The following is a 20,861-nucleotide window of genomic DNA, read 5'->3' on the forward strand; positions in this document are numbered from 1 at the left end:
AAATACTAATCTGGATACTTCAGCTGGTACCCAACTTACAATGATTCAACTTGCAATTTTATGATATGTCAGTTTGAGAAGGTGCAAAAACAATATTCAGTAGAAACCATACATGGAATACTCATACAACTATTCTGCTTTTACTTTCAGGGTGGTATTCAATAAATTACATGAGATATTTTACACTTTATTATAAAAAAAAGGCTTTGTGGGCAGTTTGCGGTGGCTCACACCTGTAATCCCAGCACTTTAGGAGGCCAAGGCAGGTGGATCACTTGAGGTCAAGAGTTCAAGACCAGCCTGGCCAACATGGTGAAACCCCATCCCTACTAAAAATACAAAAATTAGTCAGGCATGGCAGCGCACATCTGTAATCCCAGCTACTCAGGAGGCTGAGGCAGGAGAATCACTTGAACCTGGGAGGCAGAGACTGCAGTGAGCCGAGATCACACCACTGTACTCCAGCCTGCACGACAAAGTGAGACTCCATATCGAAAAAATAAAAAATAAATAGGCTTTGCATTAGATGATTTTGCCCAACTACAGGCCAATATAAGTGTTCTGAGCACATTTAAGGTAGGCTGGGCTAAGCTATGATGTTCAGTAGATTAGATGTATTGCATTTTTGACATGATATTTTCAACTTATGATGGATTTATTGAAATGCAACCCCCACTGTAAATCAAGGAGCATCTGTATTGGGAAGTGAGTTTGAAGACATAATTAAAGTCCCAATTCCATTAATCTTAAGATATATAGATTATCTGAGTGAGCCTAAGCTAATCAAGTGAGACATTTAAAATTCATTTTATCTGATTGATGGCAGAGGAGGGAAGTCAAAGATGTTCGAAGTATGAGGGGGATGAGTCTCTGCTTTTCAAGGCATGAGAAGCAATCTTGCTGGCCACCAAGAGAAAGTAAACAGGTATGCAGTAAATGTCAATGAAGAAGAAGGACAGATTCCTGAAGCTGAGAGTGAACCGCAGCCAAACACCAGCAAGAAAGTGAGGATGTCAGTCCAAAGACTGCAAGAACATGAATTCTGCCAAGAATCAATGAGCCTGGAAGAGGACTCCGAGCCTCAACTGAGAATCTCAGCACCAGCCAACACCTTGACATCAAGTATGTGAGATGTGGGCAGAGGATCACTCAAGCCCAAGAGTTCAAGACCAGCCTGGACAACACAGTGAGACCCTGTCTCTATCAAAATATTTTAAAAATTATCTGGGCATGATGGCATACACCTGTAGTTCCAGCTACTCTGGAAGCTGAAGTGAGAGGATCGCTTGGGCCTGGTGTGCGGCCCAAGGCTGCAGTGAGCTGTGATTACACCACTGCACTCCAGCCTGGGCAACAGAGTAAGACTCTGTCTCCAAAAATACACATGGAAATTTGTTGTCTTGTTTGTTATATAGGTAGGTATATCATAGCCCCAATTTTGCCTCTTGACCTACAAAGCCTACTTTCTCACTGTTAACAGGAAAAAAAAAAAAAAAAAAATGCCAACCCCTAAGCAATACCAGACTCTGCTCAGTACTCCAGAACAAGTAAAAACCTGGATCTAGAAACACACATTAAACCAAATTGTCAGGGCTCCTCTGGGCTTCAACATAGCACAGATCAGATGGTTCAGAAGGTGTTAATCAGAAAGCATCAGAACATGAAGCGAACTTGAGGAGCATCTAGAACAGCTCCTCCTTTTAGAGGAAAGAGTTACAAGCCCGGAGAAAGACCTGTCCTTCCTAGGACCAGTCCACAAACTCTCATCCCCTTCCCTGCTCCTCCTTCTGAGCCTTCAGCTACTTATTCCAGAATCTCACAATAAGGAAAATTACAACCAAACCACTGGTCTAATATTGACTCACAAAGGTACAAACCAGAACCATCTCAACACCCTACTTTGGACTGTTCTCAGATCTAGGGCTGTGTTAGCCCATTCTCACACTGCTGTGAAGAAATATCTGAGACTTGATAATTTATAAAGGAAAGAGGTTTAATTGATTCACATTGCTGGGGAGGCCTCAGGAAACTTACAATGATGGCAGAGGGTAAAGGAAAAACAGGCACCTTCTTTACAGCCGGCAGGATGTAGTGAGTGCCAGCATGGGAAATGCCAGATGCTTATAAAACCATCAGATGTGGTGAGACTCACTCATTATCACAAGAACAGAATGGGGGAAACCACTCCCATGATCCAATTACCCCCACTTGGTCCCACTCCTGACACATGAGGATTATAGGGATTATAATTCAAGGTGAGATTTGGGTGGGGACAGAGAGCCAAACCATATCAAAGACACACAAGTCATTTCTCATCCCACCATAGTTTCAGAGGTCTTCTCTGGGTCCTCAGTACTTCCAAGCTGAGATTACAAGTGAAATATTAAACCCCTGGAAAAACCCTTAAAAAAATATACCAGATACACAGAGACCAAGAAACACCCTGCAACTACTAATACAACAGGCACTAAATTGAAGTTATTGATGAAACCATCAGAGAAAATCTTACCTTGCTTGGCAACTGAGCAGCAACATCTCACGGTTATAAATCAAAATATATAGAAGAACCAGGAAGGCTTTTGCTCTAATGTATGTTGAGGGGCTGTCGAGTAAACGGATAACTGTGGAGACAAAATCCTGTGGAAGACATTTAAAATTTTTTTTTGAGAGAACATAACAAAATAGGGCAGTCTCAATTCTCAGAGTAAACAGACTATAATAATCAAGCAGATGGCAGAAAGTAAAATAATATCAACTACTGTTTTCGCATTCTCAATTTGTGCTAGATCCCATAACTAAATTTTAATACTATCTCATTTAAATCTGAAAATTAGTCATAAAAAGTTGATAATATTGTCCCCGCTTTAAAGAGAAAAAATGAGTATTGAAAAGTTAAGCAATTTACCCAAATTCAGAGTTGGATAAAATCCAGGCCAACTGAATGACAAAGCCTGCCTGTTAACTACTCAATCACACAACTGGAAATGTGGCAGCAAATAATACAACTGTCAGTCACAACTGCATGTAGATATAAATCTCCAAGAAGAGCTGCATATAGAGAGATCATATCTCTAGTCTACACATCCGAGGGCTTAACAGACATAAAATAAAGATAATACTCAATACATGACACAAAGAAACGTATACTCATATAACACTCTTTAATTAAAGGTATAATTCAACACAAAAGACTAAGTATTGACAAGGAATAGTGCTACTTTCCCTTTTAGAAGACAGACTATAAATAATTTCTATAAATATGCAAACAGAACACAGACACACACGCACATACATGGTTAATGAATGTAAGTAGTCAGAAATATAGAATCATAATATCAGCAAGATGGCTACAGAGAACAGGAATATATAAGTTCCCAAGAGAGCTTAAGAGGTGCCAGCACCTAACAGTAACACTGTGTGTCCAAGACAGATTTAAGAAGCTCAATTTTTTTTTTTTTTTCTTTTTGGCCACACTCCAATCCTTTTCTATTTGGTGCTATGTTTCCAGGTAGGAATAATTTACATAGTCATGTATATGCCATGTAAATTCTATGCTACTTAAGGATAAAAACATATCTAAGCATCAGTCTCACCTAGTTCCTGAACCGAATTATCAAAGCCAAAGTATTTATCTCAGGTAAAAAACAAATCAATGCAGTCATCCTTGAGTAGAAGATCTGTTTTCTACCTTTGCAGCAACTAGACAGTAGAAAATCCATCCCCAGAGTCCATTCCTGATTCTAATTTATACTCTATGGTCTAAGGACCACAATCACAAGTCCGTTTCCTCTGTCAACACAACCCCCAACATATACATACATAATTCCAAAGCCATTCAAATTTCCAGCAATTATAGACTGAAAAACTCTTCCAGATTATAAGAGATTAAAAAGACATGATAACTGACTGCAATTCAAGATCTGGAAGTTCTGTAAGGTCTGTAGATTAGCTAACAACACTGAATCAATGTTAATTTCCTGATTTTGAAATTCACAGCTTGTTTCAGTGAAGTAATTAGAATTAGAAAAGCATCACGTCCATAAACTTCTCAAGTGGGTCAGAAAACACACACACACTCACACATCCGTGCACACAAAGTGAAAGAGATAAAGACAGAGAAAGATAAATTATAAAGTAAACATAGTAAAATGTTAACATTTGGTGAATGTAGGCAAAGGATCTATTGCAATCATTTACACTGTATGTCCAAAATCAAACTCAGTGCCTGAGGACCAATATACTAGCCAAACTCAGAAGTCTCAGTACTACCCTTGACCCTTCTTCTTTCCTTTCTTTCATGCCCAATTAACCCCAAGCTCTGTGAAAATGACACCCCTAATATGGCTGTCTTATTTCTATGCACCATTATATCTTTCCTGAATTACTACAACAGGCTTTATTTAATTTTCCTTTATTCCATCTACTCTACAAATTTTAGCCACAGTGGACCCTCTATTAAAAGCAAATGTAACTCACCTATAAAATATTCTCAATAGTTACACAACCATTAAAAAGAAGCTAAAACTCATTATGACATATGAGGCTCTTCATGGTCTGGCTTTTCATTATCTTTCCAAAATCATGTATCATACCATCAACTCCACTGAATACCCTCAACATTCACAATGAGGAAATTAAAAAAAATGAAGATGAGAATATTGAACAAAGGAAAGTGGCAAAGAGAATCTCAGGATTATTCCAAGGTGACAGCCTTCACCAGACAGAAGGCAGCCTACCTGTACAGAAGCTGGTCCAAGGCCCCCAGAGAGAACTCAGGAGAAGAAACTGACAGACTATCTGAAGCACCTGAATGTAATTTGAAACACAAAGTGATGTAAACAAAGAAAGGTTCACTAGATATTGATCTACACAAAATTAACAGACCGAGTACATATGCATGTTGGAGCCTGTCTCATGTCTTACTTCAAAATAAACACCAAACAAATCTAAGATTTAAAAAATAAACACAAAATGATTCAAAGATCTAGAAGAGGCCACGGGAGGTAGGCATACAAACATATATACATACATACATACATACATATTTCAATCTCAGACTGGGGAAAATGTTCGTAAATAATTTATTAGAAAGAATAAAATAAGTGTGAGAAATGTAAATAAAAAATGTTAAATGCCACATAGAAATGAAACGCTATAAAGAAAAAAACCACATGAATTAGAGAAAATATTTGCAGCACATTTTTTTAATAAAGGTGATTTTCTTGATATATAAATATCAATAACTAAGAAAAGAACTAAAGGACTAAGAAAGTAAGAGTACTAGAAACAACTGAAACCTCTGATCTCTTCCATGTGGAATATCACATCAACCAAGGATAATTTAAGGTATTTCAAAAAATACAGAACATAGGAGGCAAGTTTCATATAAAGCTATCCATATAAACCTATTTCATATAAAGACAACAAAAAATGAAAACAAAAAACATTTCAGCTGATAAAAACTCTTTTTTTTTTTTTTAGAGACGGAGTCTCACTCTGTTGCCCAGGTTGGAGTGCAGTGGCGCAGTCTTGGCTCACTGCAACCTCCACTTCCCGGGTTCAAGAGATTCTCCTGCCTCAGCCTCCTGAGTGGCTGGGACTACAGGTGTGTGCCACCATGTCCAGTTAATTTTTTGTATTTTTAGTAGAGAAGGATTTTCACCGTGTTAGCCAGGATGGTCTCGATCTCCTGACCACATGATCTGCCTGCCTTGGCCTCCCAAAGTGCTGGAATTACAGGCGTGAGCCACCGTGTCCAGCCAAAACTCTGATTTTACCTGCTATGGTCTGAATGTTTTTTCCTGCCCCCATTCATATATTAAACTTAATCCCCAATGTAACAGTGTTAAAACGTGGAGCCTTTGGGAGGTAATTAGGTCATAAGGACTACACCCTCATGAATGAAGTTAGCACCCTTATAAAAGAGACCTGAGTTTATTTACCCCTTCCAACATGTAAGGAAACAAAGAAGACACTATCTATGACAAATGGGCCCACACTAGACACCAAATCTGCTAGTGCCTTGATCTTGGACTCCCCAGCCTCCAGAACGGTGAGCAATACATTTCCATTATTTATAAATTACCCGGTCTAAGGTACCTTGTTACAGCAGCCCAAACATACTAAGATACCACTCAACCAAAACAAAAAACAAAACAAAATAAAATTGAGGGAGAGGTAAACTGTACTGTACCAGCTCAATTTGAAGGAACTATCATTAAATAAGCATTTATAGACATCAAAAAGGTCCAAGTCACTTAGTTATACAAGACAAGGAGGTATAGACAGTATACCTTAGGAACACAGATGCAAAAACTCCTCAACAAAATATAAGCACGTTGATCCAGTATATATTAAAGGAATAAAACATGATGACCAAGTGAGGTTTATCCCAGGAATCCAAAGCTGATTCAACATTTGAAAAACAATAAGTGTAATTCATCATAATTAATTGATGAAACAAGAAATATCACATAACAATGAATTACTAATAAAAAAAATTTATAAAATTCAACATCCATTCATGATAAAAACTCTCAGCAACCTAGGAATAAAAGAGACCTCCTCAATGTGAAAAAAGGCAAGTAGAAAAAAAACCTACAGTTAACATCATAATGATGAAAGACTAGGTGTTTCCCCAGAAACTGAGAAGAAAGCAAAGATGTCCACTCTCATCACCCATGATTCAGTATTTTACTGAAAGCTGTAGCCAGCATAAGAAGAAAAATAAATAAAAGACATTTAGATTTCAATGAAAGAAATATTTGCAGATGACATGATTACCTATGTAGAAAATCCCAAGGAATTTACAAAAAAAAGCTTCTATAACTTATGAGTTTAGCAAGATCTGGTATATTTCAATATACCAATAATGAACAACTGGAAAATAAATCCTTTTTAAAGTACCACTTTTCAATAGCTCCAACCACAACAACAACAAAGAAGTATTGCTTTCACCCTAACAAAACATCTACAGAATCTGTACATTAAAAATTCTAAAATCGTGATGAAAGAAAACTTTTCAAACCTATAAATAATGAAAAGACATTCCATGTTCATGTAGTAAGACTCAAGTTAGTCATCAATTCTCCCCAAATTTACCTATAGACTTAATGCAACTTCAGTCAAAATGCCAACAGGGTATTTTGTGGCTATAAACTGAGTTTAAAATTTCTATGGAAAGGTAAAATAAAAACTAGAATATGCAAAACAATTTTGGGAGGATATGCAAGAATCGTACAATAATCTTAAGACATACAAAAAACTATGGTAATCAAAACAATGTAGTATTGACAAAATGATAGACACATAGAACAAGGAAACAAACTAGAGTTTAGAAATATAGTCCATCAGTTTACGATAAAGGTGCAAAGGCAACATTGGAAAAAGGCTAATCATATGACCAAATGATGCTGGAACAACTGAACATCCACAAGCAAAAATGTTAACTTAAACTCATTCCTCACTCCACATGCAGAAATTAACCCAAAATGTATTATACAACTGAATATAAGTCAACTTCATCAAAACGAAAATTTCTCCCGTGAAGGACCCTGTAAGAAAAGACATGCCACATACTCAGAGAAAATATTTGTACCCAGAATATATAAAGAACTCTCCAAACTCAAAATTAAGAAAAAAAAGTTAATGAACAAAATATTTAAACAGACGTTTCACCAAAGAAAATATGTATCTGTCGAATAGATGCAAGGATGCTCAATATAATAATCATTACAGTAGTGCAAATTAAAATCATACTGAGATACAACAATGAACTTATTAGAATGACTAACATGAAAAATGGTGAGTATGTAGAGCAACTGAAGTTTTTCAAACATTGCTAGTGGGAATGCAGAAATGGTACAGGAATCCTGGAAAACAGTTTGGCAGTTTCATTAAAATGTTCAATATATACCTATCATATATGCCTCAACCATCCTACTTCTAAGTATTCTAATGAAATAAAAACTTAAGTTCACAGAAAATCTTGTACAAAAAAATTGATAGCAATATTTAGTTATAATACAGATTGAGTATCCCAAATCCAAAAATCTAAAATCTGTAATGCTCCCAAATCCAAAACTTTTTGAGTACTGATAAAATGCAAGTGGAAAATTCCACACATAAGTACTTAACACAAACTTTGTTTCATGCACTGAAAATATTTAAAATATTGTATGAAATTACCTTGGCCTTATTTTATACAAGGTGTGTATGAAACACAAATAAATTTTGTGCTTAGACTTGGGTCCCATCCCCAAGATATCTCATTATGTATATACAAATATTACAAGACCCAAAAACACTGAAATCTGAAACACTTCTGGTCTCAAGCATTTTGGATAAGGGATATTTAACCTGCAGTCAAAAACCGAAACAGTTCACATGTCCTTCGGTGTGTACATGAATAAATAAACTGTGGTACATCCACATAATGAAACAGTACTCAGCCTTAATGCACTACTGAGACATGCAGTGACATGGATGAATCTTAACTGCACTGTATTAACTGAAAGAAACCAGCTGCAAAGATTATATGCAGTGTGATTCCATTTATATGACATTCTGGAAAAGATAAAGCTATAGGGGCAGGAAGACATCAGTGATTGCCAGGGACTGGGATGGAGGGTGGTTTGCCTAAGAAAAATGCAGCACACGGTCATTCTTTGGGAAACTGGAATTGTTCTGCATCTTTCTGGTGGTGGTAACAAGAGTCTATGCATATATTAAACCTCATAGAACTGAGTCCCCACAAAGGTAAATTTCATTGAAAGTAAATTTCATTACACATAAATTTTAAAATTAAAAAATGATACATATTATACATAAAATATAAACTGTTACTTATAAGTTATATATTATAGTACATATATGTATATATTATAGTACATATATGCATATATTATATGTATATACATATACTGGATTTATTATACATATAATATATGTACATATTATATATTATATACCATTCACAATGTATAACAGCAATAATTACAGTAATGAGTGTTATGCCTTAAATAGTATAGCAACCACCTTTGTAAAGTGAAAACTACACAGGATATAAGAAGCAATAAAATATTTTATCATACTACTGTCAGTCTGAGACTCAAAAGAACAAAAATAAGTGAGGATATAGAAGACCTAAATAACATAAACAATAGGTTAGATATTATGGGTAGATATCAAATTTTATATTCAAATAATGGAACACATATCTTTTTCTTAACATAAAATGATCCTTTAAATTGATCATATAACAGATCATGAAAAAATATTAATATACTCCACAAAGTAAAAATAATTTTTATGATTACAATGCAATAAAACTAGAAATTAGGCTGGCATGGTGGCTTACATCTGTAATCCCAGCACTTTTGGATACTGAGGCAGGAGAATTGCTTGAGCTCAGGAGTTCCAGACCAGCCTGCACAACATAGCAAGACCTCTTCTCTACTTAAAAATAATAATAGTAATAATTAGCCAGGCATGATGGCACATGCCTGTAGTCCTAGCTACTTAGAAGGCTGAGGTGGATGGATTGCTTGAGCCCAGGAGATCGAGGCTACAGTGAGCTATGATCACATCACTGCACTCCAGCCTCGACAACAGAGTGAGACCTTGTCTCAGGGAAACAAACAAACAAAACTAGAAATTAATTAAAACATAAATAATCCAAAAGGCCCTTCTACCTGCAAATTTTTTAAACTCTGTGTTAAACAAACCTTAAGAGAAAATACAAACCAAAATTGCAGAACTTAAAAATACTAGGTCTTATTCATTCTAGCTAACTATATTTTTGGGCCCATTAACCACCCCCACTCTCCTTTCCACTACTCTTCTCAGTTCCTCGTAACCATCATTCTATTCTTTATTTCCATGAGTTCAACTGCTTTTTTTAGCTCTATCTACCCCCAAGTATTTAAAATGGTCTTTTAATTTATAAAAATAATAAAATAAATAAATAAAATAAAAGCTAACAGTAAAAACACTATTGTATTAGCCTGTTCTCACACTGCTATTAAGATACTACCTGAGACTGGGTAATACATAAAGGAAAGAGGTTTGATTAACCCACAGTTCCACATGGTTGGGGAGGCCTCAGGAAACTTACAGTGATGGTAGAAGTTGAAAGAGAAGCAAAGCATGTCTTACATGGTGACAGGAGAGAGAGCAAGAGAGCCAGGAAGTGTCGCTTTTTTTTTGTTTTGTTTTTTGTTTTTTGAGACAGAGTCTCGCTCTGTCCCCCAGGTTGGAGTGCAGTGGCACGATATAGGCTCACTGCAAGCTCCGCCTCCCAAGTTCACGCCATTCTCCTGCCTCAGCCTCCAGAGCAGCTGGGACTACAGGCGCCCGCCATCACATCTGGCGAACTTTTTTTTGTATTTTTAGTAGATACGGGGTTTCACCGTGTCAGCCAGGATGGTCTGGATCTGCTGACCTTGTGATCCACCCGCCTCGGCCTCCCAGAGTGCTGGGATTACAGGCGTGAGCACCTGCACACATAATTACTACGGAGTCTTCAATCTTTATGGTTATCTAGTTACTTTACTAGGCATCTAAAAAAGAAAAAGCATCAATTGTATTTTTACCATGTTTGTAATTACTATAATTACAGTTTAACTTTGGAAATCTCATTGATAAATAGCAACAAAAATACAAACCATACCAAAAAAAAAAGTAGATCAGGCATGGTGGTTCACACCTGTAATCCAAGCACTTTGGGAGGCCAAAGCAGGAGGATTGTTCAAGACTATCCTGGGCAACACAGCAAGACCCTGTCTCTACAAAGAAAACAAAAAACTTAAAAGAGAAATGTAGGACTTAGACACAGAAAACTACCGATTTTTACTGAGTGATAATAGGGCACTTGAATAAATGGAGTGGCAGTATAATATGCTGGCAAATAATTTGAGCTTTGGAATCAGGAAGACCTGACTTCAAATGCCACATTTCTTAACAAAATAACCACTATGATTCAGTTTCTTCAACTGTAAAATAAAGTGGAGAGAATTACAATAACATTTCTCATAGTCGTGATGTAATGACTTAGGCTTTTGTCCAAATACATAATAAAAATATCATAAAGCATAAATCTGTGAGAAGTATTCATTTATGAAAACTGTTGTGGAAAAGACAATACAAAGGGGAAAACAAACAAAAGTATATTTAAGACTCTAGAAAAGATAAAGGACAGACTATTCATTAAATGATATCCTTACTTTATTTCTTATACTAGAAAGACTCCAAATTAAAAATTTAAGTAAGGAGTGGAGGAAGCAATCTTATAATACTATACATCTTTCAAAATGAATATATTACCTTGGAAAATGTATTGCAAAGAATCACTATCTTTATTATAAATAACGTTTATCAATTAAAAAGTATGTATGAACACTCCAATAAAACAACAAAATGATATGAACAAGAAACAACTGATAAAAGGACTCTACCACCAATAAGCAAATTAAAACATGGTTGTCATCACTAGTAGTCAAAGACATACAAAATTTATGAGAATAAGAATCCATTTAAGCCGGGCGCAGTGGCTCATGCCTGTAATGCCAGCACTTTGGGAGGCCGAGGCGGGTGGATCACAAGGTCAGGAGTCCAAGACCAGCCTGGCCAAGATGGTGAAACCCCATCTCTACTAGAAATACAAAAATTAGCTGGGTGTGGTCGCAGGAGCCTGTAATCCCAGTTATTCGACAGGCTGAGGCAGAGAATTGCTTGAACCCGGGAGGCAGAGGTTGCAGTGAGCCGAAATCACACCACTGCACTCCAGCCCGGGCGTCAGAACGAGACTCCGTCTCAAAAAAAAAAAAAAAAAAAAAAAAAAGAATCCTTTTAAAAATACGAAAGTATGATGAAGGAAGGAAAAATATCTACTATATGCTTACTCTGAGTCAGGCACTGTGGTAGCTGATTTAAATATATTATTTCAATTACTCCTTTAAGGAAGATATTATCGGATTTATTTTATAGATGAGGAAACAGAAGCCTCAGGAAACCAAAACATTTTTGACACCTTCCCCTCCTGGGGAGTCTTTTACCTTATACCAATCCCACAACTAGCAAGGCTTCTTCTAGGAAAAAGCACAACCAGATTACACAGGTATCCACAGAATATGACTAAGTAAAAATGTGAGTTTATGCATTGATAAAAGACAGGGGAGGTAAATATCGATGATGTCAAAGCTGGTTAGGCTTTTGTTGTTTTCTCTTTACATTTTCTTAATCTTAATGGTGTTTTAAGAGCTCGTTTGGAGGTTCTAGCAAGGGAGCGCAGCTACCTGTACACCCTTGACCAAAGTATGGTGCTCCTCAATCAAGGAAGGATCTGATCAATCACAGGGCTTTGGCTGGAACACACATGGAGCCATGAGGGAGGAAGGGGACACCTGCCTAGCCAGTCAGATCAGCTGAATGAACCCTGGTGATCAATGAGGCAACAGATGTCACAGCCAGATTGCCCTCACATCCCTTACTGGTGTTTTGAAAACTGAAAGAACTACTGGAAGCTTTTGTATAGGTCCAAGCTAAGATGTAAACACAGTGTGCTTGGCTAACTGTGAAATATGTTCATTTCCATACTTACATTGTTTCAATGGTTTAAAAAAAGGATTTGTCATCATACATACATTATTTTCTTATACTCATTAGCATGTGGATATCGATATTATTAATACTGTAAATTATTGTTTAGTGAATGATTTAAAGATATACTTTTTGTCTGGATAAGTAAAATACAGTTGTTTAAAAAGTTGAAGCATGTTAATTTTCTTCACAAAAATGTATTCATGTAAGTTATAAAAACTCTGCAAAATATAGAAAATTAGAGACAAAAGAAAAATCATCCATTTCTTACATGATCCAGAGACAGACACTGAATTTAACTGAATTTGATTTTTATTACATATTAAAATACTTTTTGCTTTTTTAATTAAAAAATCTACAATGTTTATAAAAATAGCCATCTGCTCCCCACACTTCTACTTCCCAATTTTTGTTCACCAAGTGTAATTAATCAGAATTTAGCTATTTCTCTTTTCTAATTATACCTCTGTTTCTTTCCTGCTCCTTGCCTCTCAAATATACATTTCTCCTCTCTCAGTTATCCAACAGTTATATTACAAGTCAATATGTATATTCCATATGTATGACTGTGCAAATAATATTCATAATTGAGCCATGCAAAAAAAAAAAAGAATTCACTTTATTGCAAAGTAGAGTAGCAAAGATAAAAATGGATAGCAGCCAGTGTTGGAATGGTCATAGGTAAACAGATAAATCTTACAAACGGCTAGTAGGAAAGTGAGATGTTGTTTCTCAAAAGCCTTAAAAATGTTATTTTCTTCTGATACACCTGTCACGTCTCAAGAAACTTATCTCAAAGTGATGAACAAATGAGCTTATGTACAAGAATACTCACAGTAGCACTGTTTATTGCAGGAGTCCCCAACCCCCAGACCACAGACCAATACTGGTTTGTGGCCTGTTAGGAACCCGGCTGCACAGCAGAAGGTGAGCAGTAGGCAAGCTAGCATTACCACTTGAGCTCCACCTCCTGTCAGAGCAGTGGAGCCATCAGATTCTCATAGAAGCGTGAACCCTATTGTGAACTGCACATGCGAGGGATCTAGGTAGCACACTCCTTATGAGAATGTAATGCCTGATGATCTTCTGAGTTGGAACAGTTTCATCCCAAAACCACCTCCCCAGCTCTGGTCTGCTGGAAAAAAATTGCCTTTCACGAAATTGGTCCCTGGTGCCAAAAAGGGTGGAGACCACTGGTTTATAAGACAAACATGAAACTATTTTAACATCTAAAAACAAGAGATTTGTTAGGTAAATCATAATTGTAGTAAATACTCCGTCTACACAATATCTGGACTAACCTGCTTCTTTCATGACAAACACTAACGAAGTACATGGGGAAAGGAAAAGTGGTAGAAGTGATGCTACATTACCTCCAAGGCTAGGTCTGACATGGTCATGTAGATTCTACCTGGTACTCTTGAAACACTCACTCTTGGAACTCAGCCACCACGCTGTGAGGAAGCCCAAGCAGCCTGTAGAGGCCCACATACAGTGCAACTGAGGCTCCCAACCTACAGCCTCAGCTGAGTTCTCAGCAAACAGCTTGTACCAACTTGCCAGTCACATGAATGCACCATCTGGAAAGGATATTCTCCAGTCCCACCCCAGCTAACACAGCCTTGCTCAAATTACAGAATTTGTGAGCAAAATAACCTACTGTCCTTGTCTAAATCATAACATTTTGGGTGGTTTGTTACACAGCAATAAAAAAATAAAATATAACTTAAGTATACAAAGAAAGAAAAAAAGTTTCCAGGCACAAAAAAGTTTCAAACAGCAATAGACATAATTTGAAAACACAGAAATAACCAATAAGTGATAGTGAGGTCTGTTACTGTATTCCTTCTTGATATACAGATCCTTTTCAACTTACAATAAGGTTACATCCCAATAAACTCACTGTAAATCAAAAAAATCATAAGCTGAGCAATTATAGATTAGGGACCATCTGCAGTGTTATTCAGCTATACTAATAATCTTGCAAAACTAAAATAATACGCTTATGATTTGGAGTGAAACAAGCTAGACAAACTATTACAAACATCAAAAATAAAAGAAATTACATAACTTTATTTGTAACACAATAACTCTCGGTCCTTTGAGAAGCTGCAGCACAATTTTAGATCTAAGCCTAAGAACATCTTCTGTCCTAAATAAATTATGATTTAGTCATTTCAGAAAGACTGAATGAACAGTAATGACTTTGACTCCCTACAACCAGTTGCCTAGGATTCTATATTTAATCTTAAGCAATGTGTACCACACCTCTAGAACAGTTTTAATCTTACAACACTTGAGGAGGGAAGATTACAGGCTGCAGGCAAAGACTTAGTGCCAAAGATGAATAATCAAAACTACCTTTAGAGAACCAAAACTGACCTCAGGTCACTTCAGCTAGCAATCCACTATATATTCAGCTTTGATGGAAATTCACCTTGTCATATAGCTCAACATACCCAAATATTACAGTGGAGAAAAAGAGCAGAAGCCATTTAGTTCTATAACCCAAATCACAGCACAACAAGGTTATGTCCAGCATTCACAGCCAGAAGCAAATGGTATTCAGCAGTGATTTCAGAGTGGACATTTCTATTCTAACTTAAAGATGGTATAATGAAATACTCAGAATGATAGGAATCTCTCTGAAATATATAAAGCTTTCACCACAACCAAAAATATTTCACCATCAAAATTAAGCATAATAGTAAAATATTCCTCTAGTACACATCATAAAGGCAAATATGAGATGATAACGAGGTAGAGAACTTCAAAATTATCTCTTACAAATCTCAAGGGGTAAAATTGATCTGCTTCAACTGTCACAGCTAAAAATCAATATGTATGGCCTGGCCATCAACTGATAACAGCCTCAAAGAAAAACAATGAGAAATCATGTAGATAACTACACTGACACTATTTTCCTATTTAATATTGATGGAAACAAACAAGGTACTGATTAAATCTAAAATTATTTTTGGATTACAATCTTCCTTTAAAAAGTTTAGCCAAGTATCTAAGTAAAACGTCTTTCAGAGAACACATATTTATTAATACAGACTAAAAGTATCACAATATACACCCATAATCTGATTCATATGTATAGATTAATTTCATATTTTAAGTGCTTGATTAAAAAGTGAGCAGGCTTATCCGAATTTTTCAAAATTTTACATGCATTAAATTTCACAGTGATCTTCCATGGTGCTTCCAAATTATACAGAGATCTGCAGCTTCAGGCTTATTATTAATCACTGTTGTGTTACAGGTTTGTATCAAAACACAAAATATGAACCACTCAGCCCTCAGTCCTTCAAGCTTTCCATGTTGACTGGGGAATTTTTCTACAGGGCAGTAACCACTTGTTACTCTTTCACATCCATAAAATAATCTTCCTAATGCTACAGAGTATAGGATTACTACCAAAAAATGTGTGAGGTATATACTGATTTTATAGAAAGATACTTTTTTGTTTTGTTTTGTTTGAGACAGAGTCTCATGCTGTCGCCCAGGCTGGAGTGCAGTGGAGCAATCTTGGCTGACTGCAACCTCCAGCCTCCCGGGTGCAAGTGATCTTCCTGCCTCACCCTCCCAAGTGGCTGGAACCACAAGCATGCACTACCACGCCAGGCTAATTTTTTTGTATTTTTAGTAGAGGCAGGGTCACGCCATGTTGGCCAGGTTGGTCTTGAACTCCTGGCCTCAAGTGATCCACCCACCTCAGCCTCTCAAAGTGCTGGGATTACAGGCATGAGCCACCACGCCTAGCCAGAATGATACTTTCTGAATCATAAGTAAATAGGGTAAAGGAGAGAGCCTAGTAGACTTTTACATGAGGAATATTACGTTACTTTTGAAAGGTGAATTTCTAAAGAAGTTTTTTTTTTTTTTTAGTTAACTTCAGATTCTCCACAAACAAAACAACTATGGCTACAGTTATCCACGAAGACCTGTAGATTGAAAGATGACAACAAGTTTGTAAATATTAAGAGAGAACTAAAATTTTTCTTATATTTGAAACACCAAATACTCCAGCTAATAATACGGCTTACTATAATAATAGCTCACTCCATCGAGTAGTAAGTTTCTCTACTCCCTTACATGCCTAAATCACATTCTATCTTTGTCAATTATAAAATACCACATAATAATCTGTCAGAATATTTCCATTAAAATATGTGGTAAAGTTCAAAGTTAGTTTAATAATCCATACCGTTTTCAATGAGAGACGGAGTTCCTAAAATTCAGTGTTTTCTGGAACTTTCTGTAAAGTTTCAGAAGGGATGAAATAAGAAAGAATACATTGTCACAGTGTTTTTGTATTCAAATACATTTCTAAAGAACAAAAGGAACCATAGAATTACAAATGATGACAAAACTCAGGAAATGTAAATTAATGATTTGTACATTCTATCATTACTAATATTATTAGTAAACACCAAAAAAGCACATAAGAATTTTTGAAATAAGAACTCTCCCTCATTTCCCACAACAACAAAAAATCATGAATATCTGTGAGATGTTACAGTGCTTTTCCTTTCCAATCATACTGCATGTGAGTAAAAGCTACCCATGTGGTAGGAAGACTATAATACCTAATACCATCACTGCCACTACGACACACACAAATCCCTCAAAGAGAAAATGACTGAAACTTCCCCAGAGGTCACTGAAAAATTCACAAGTGAAGCAAAGAAAAATGTAAAACATTATAGCAACTCAAGTACATATATAATACCAATCCTTTCATTTAAATTATGGAACACTTCAAAGATACAATAAAGTAGGGTGATTTTTTAAAATCCATTTAACTTTATCAAATCTTCATATTTGAAACTTGTAAGCCCAAATCCTTTTTAAGAAACAGTGAATTAGAGAGACACAACTGAAGCCTACCTCTCTCCAATCCTACTGCCCTCCCTCTATCCTCAGAAGCAAGCATGCTGACTCTGGTGGGTTACCACCACAGACATTTTTACTACATAACCATGTATCCATAAGAAATATAAAGATTTATATTTTTAAACAATTGTATTATACTTATCTGGACAAAAAGTGTATCCTTAAACCATTCACTAAACAAAATAATTTACAGTATTAATAATATCCATATCCACATGCTAATGAATATAAGAAAATAATATATGTATGGTGACAACTCCTTTTTTTTTTTTTTTTAATGGTGATGGGATCTTGCTCTGTCACCCAGGCTGGAGTGCAGTGGTGCCATCTGGGCTCACTGCAACCTCCTCCTCCCAGGTTTAAGTGATTCTCCTGCCTCAGCCTACTGAGTAGCTGGAATTACAGGCACGCACCACCACACCCAGCTAATTTTTGTATTTTTAGTAGAGATGGGGTTCCATCATGCTGGCCAGGCTGGTCTTGAACTCCTGACCTCAGGTGATTCACCCACCTCAGCCTCCCAAAGTGCTGGGATTACAGACGTGAGCCACTGCACTCAGATGACAACTCCTTTTTATTGAAACATTAACACAACATAAATATGGAAATGAACTACTCACGTAGTTATTATATTGCCCACATCCTTCTGCAGCTTGCCTTTTTTCACTCAAAGTTTTCTTTATGAGATTTATCCATGTTATTCTTTTCAATCTAGTTTGTTCATTTTTAATTGCTGTATAATATTCCACCACATGGATATGAGTTTAATTATGCAATCTCTTGTTGGTTAACTTTTACATTCTGCATCACCTTATGTTACTGCAAACACTACTGTGATAAACAATTTTTCCAAATTTCTTCGTATTTTTGTATTTTTTGGCTCAGGTATGTGCATCTTCAACTTCATTAGAGATTATAAAATTGCACTCCACTTTACCTAGGTGAGTTTCCACTGGCCCATATCTCTGCCAGCAATTCTGTCAGACTTACAAGTTCGCCAAACTGAAGATTACAGGATAGTCATTTTAACTTTCATTTTATCCATTAGTTTCTAGTTCAAGTATCTTTTCCCAAGTTTACTGACCATTCCAATTTCTTTTTCTATAAAGTAACTCTTCACCTCCTATGCCCATTTTGTCTTAACTTTTCCTTTTCATTATTAGGCTATTTTTCATATCCTGTATACTAATCATTAAGAAAAGTTTCCCTACAAGATCACAAAGACAGTTATGTAAATTTTCTTTTAATTTTTTTTCAAGTTTTTCTTTTCATATTTTAGTCTTATAATGTCAGAAAAAAAAGATCTAACACTCAAATGTCAATAAAAAACCAGTTGAATAAAAATGTGGTACAGTCACACTACAAAGTGCTAATTTTAAAAAAGATGAAGAACATTTCTATAAACAGATATGAAATTAACTCTGAGATAAGTTTAAAAAGGTACAAAATGGGCTGGATGCAGTGGCTCACACCTGTAATTCCCAACACTCTGGAAACACTTTGGGAGGCTGAGGCAGGTGGATCACCTGAACCCAAGAGCTCAATATCAGCCTGGGCAGCATGGCAAAACCCGGTCTCTACCGAAAATACAAAAAAATAGCCAGGTGTGGTGGCACACACCTGTGGTCCCAGCTACCCTGGAGGCTGAGGTGGGAAGACAGCTTGAGCCCAGGAGGCAGAGGTTTCAGTGAGCCAAGATCACACCACTGTACTCCAGCCTTGGTGACAGAGTTAGACCCCACCCCAGGTCAAAAATAAATAAAGTGCACAATGGTGTATGCTATTTTTTATCTTTATATTAAAAATATAAAGATATATTAAAATATAATTGTATATAAAAATATAAAACATTATATTAAAAATATAAAAGATATGCTATCTTTTAAATTTTAGGGAGAAAATATGCAGCACCCACCAAAGGCCTTTTTAGAGTCAACAAAGCACACAGATTCAAAAGACTACCCAAGATCACATTATCTGTCAGTTTGTTCAGGAACCTGAGCTTGCCAGCAGGGCTACAACTGATGCTCTTCTCCTGTGGGAGTCCTTGCAGCAGCCTGGAAAGCACAGCTCAGGTGCATTAAGAAGAGAGCCACGCTTGGTAGGCATGGGAGCCACCTTGGCTTAGGAACTTCCAACCACACAAACACCAAGTTACCTTGTAACAACTCCATAGCCATAGCTTCCAGAGTTTCCATAGAGACCAGAGTCACTGCACCCACCTAAGGGAGCCCGAAAGCTGTGACTTCCTACCAAGTATTATCATTCTCCCAGCTCAGATGCAATTTACCAATCAGGGACCATTTTTACCACAAGCAGTCCTGCTTGATAATACAAATAACAGGTTGGTCTTCTCGGGTTCACAGAGACACAGAGTTCTCTGTTAACTGAAATTCAAATTCCCATACAGAAGGGGGAAAGGTTTTGTTAACCCTTTATCCATCAATAAGCAGAGATATAAAGAAAGAGAGGTAAACACAGAGAAAGAGAAGATAGAGGCAGAAAGAGAGATTTATAGATAGAAAAATATGTATTTATACAAATACATATTTAAAAATACATTTTTCTCTCTATATATACGGACAGAGAAAGTGAGAGACAGGATAGAGAGACAGAGAGAAGATGAGACATATTTACCAATATTTGCAAACAGATACCTGATTGAAATAGATAACCTAGAAAAAATCATTTATGAGAAAGTCAAGAAAACGTGAACTCTGCAGTGAAACCCTGTCTCTACTAAAAATACAAAAAATTAGCCAGGCATGGTGATGGGTGCCTGTAGTCCCAGCTACTTGGGAGGCTGAGGCAGGAGAACGGCGTGAACCCAGGCACTCCAGCCTGGGCGACAGAGAGAGACTCCATCTCAAAAAAAAAAAAAAAAAGTGAACTCTGACTGGATTTGTGGCTATTTTGAGAACGTATTAATTTTTTCGTCTTTAATGACATTGTGAATATATTTATTTTTTTAATTCCTTGTCTTCTACAGATACATATAAGGTAATTACAAAATGATATGATGTATAGATTTTGCTTCAAAATAATTCAGAGGAAGAACCAATGTATATAAATGAAGTGGGAATATAAATGAAACAAAACTGGCTATGGCCAGGTGCAGTGGCTCACGCCTGTAATCTCAGCACTTTGAGAGGCTGAGGTGGGTGAATCACCTGAAGTCAGGAGTTCAAGACCAGCCGGGCCAACATGGTGAAACCCCAGCTCTACTAAAAATACAAAATTTAGCCAGGCGTGGTGCCGGGCACCTGTAATCCCAGCTACTCGGGAGGCTGAGACAGGACAATCGCTTGAACCCAGGAAGTGGAGACTGCAGTGAACCAAGATCATGCCGCTGCACTCCAGCC

General features: G+C 36.6%; 1 protein-coding gene across 9 annotated transcripts in view; it reads right to left on the reverse strand.

The window, feature by feature from the left end:
• LOC105480615 (unc-51 like kinase 4) overlaps positions 1-20,861 on the reverse strand; it is a 682,911-nt gene that overhangs the window by 494,862 nt on the left and 167,188 nt on the right. For all 9 annotated transcript variants that reach the window (XR_011619999.1, XR_011620000.1, XM_071091486.1 and 6 more), the window contains one exon: positions 2,510-2,637. Coding sequence is in view for 7 of the 9 variants with exons in the window: in XM_071091486.1 (XP_070947587.1) it covers positions 2,510-2,637 (128 nt within the window). In the remaining 2 variants the exon portion in view is untranslated. The remainder of the gene's footprint in view (positions 1-2,509; positions 2,638-20,861) is intronic.

The sequence above is a fragment of the Macaca nemestrina genome, chromosome 2 (assembly GCF_043159975.1).
Source record: "Macaca nemestrina isolate mMacNem1 chromosome 2, mMacNem.hap1, whole genome shotgun sequence".
NCBI classification, from domain to species: domain Eukaryota; kingdom Metazoa; phylum Chordata; class Mammalia; order Primates; family Cercopithecidae; genus Macaca; species Macaca nemestrina.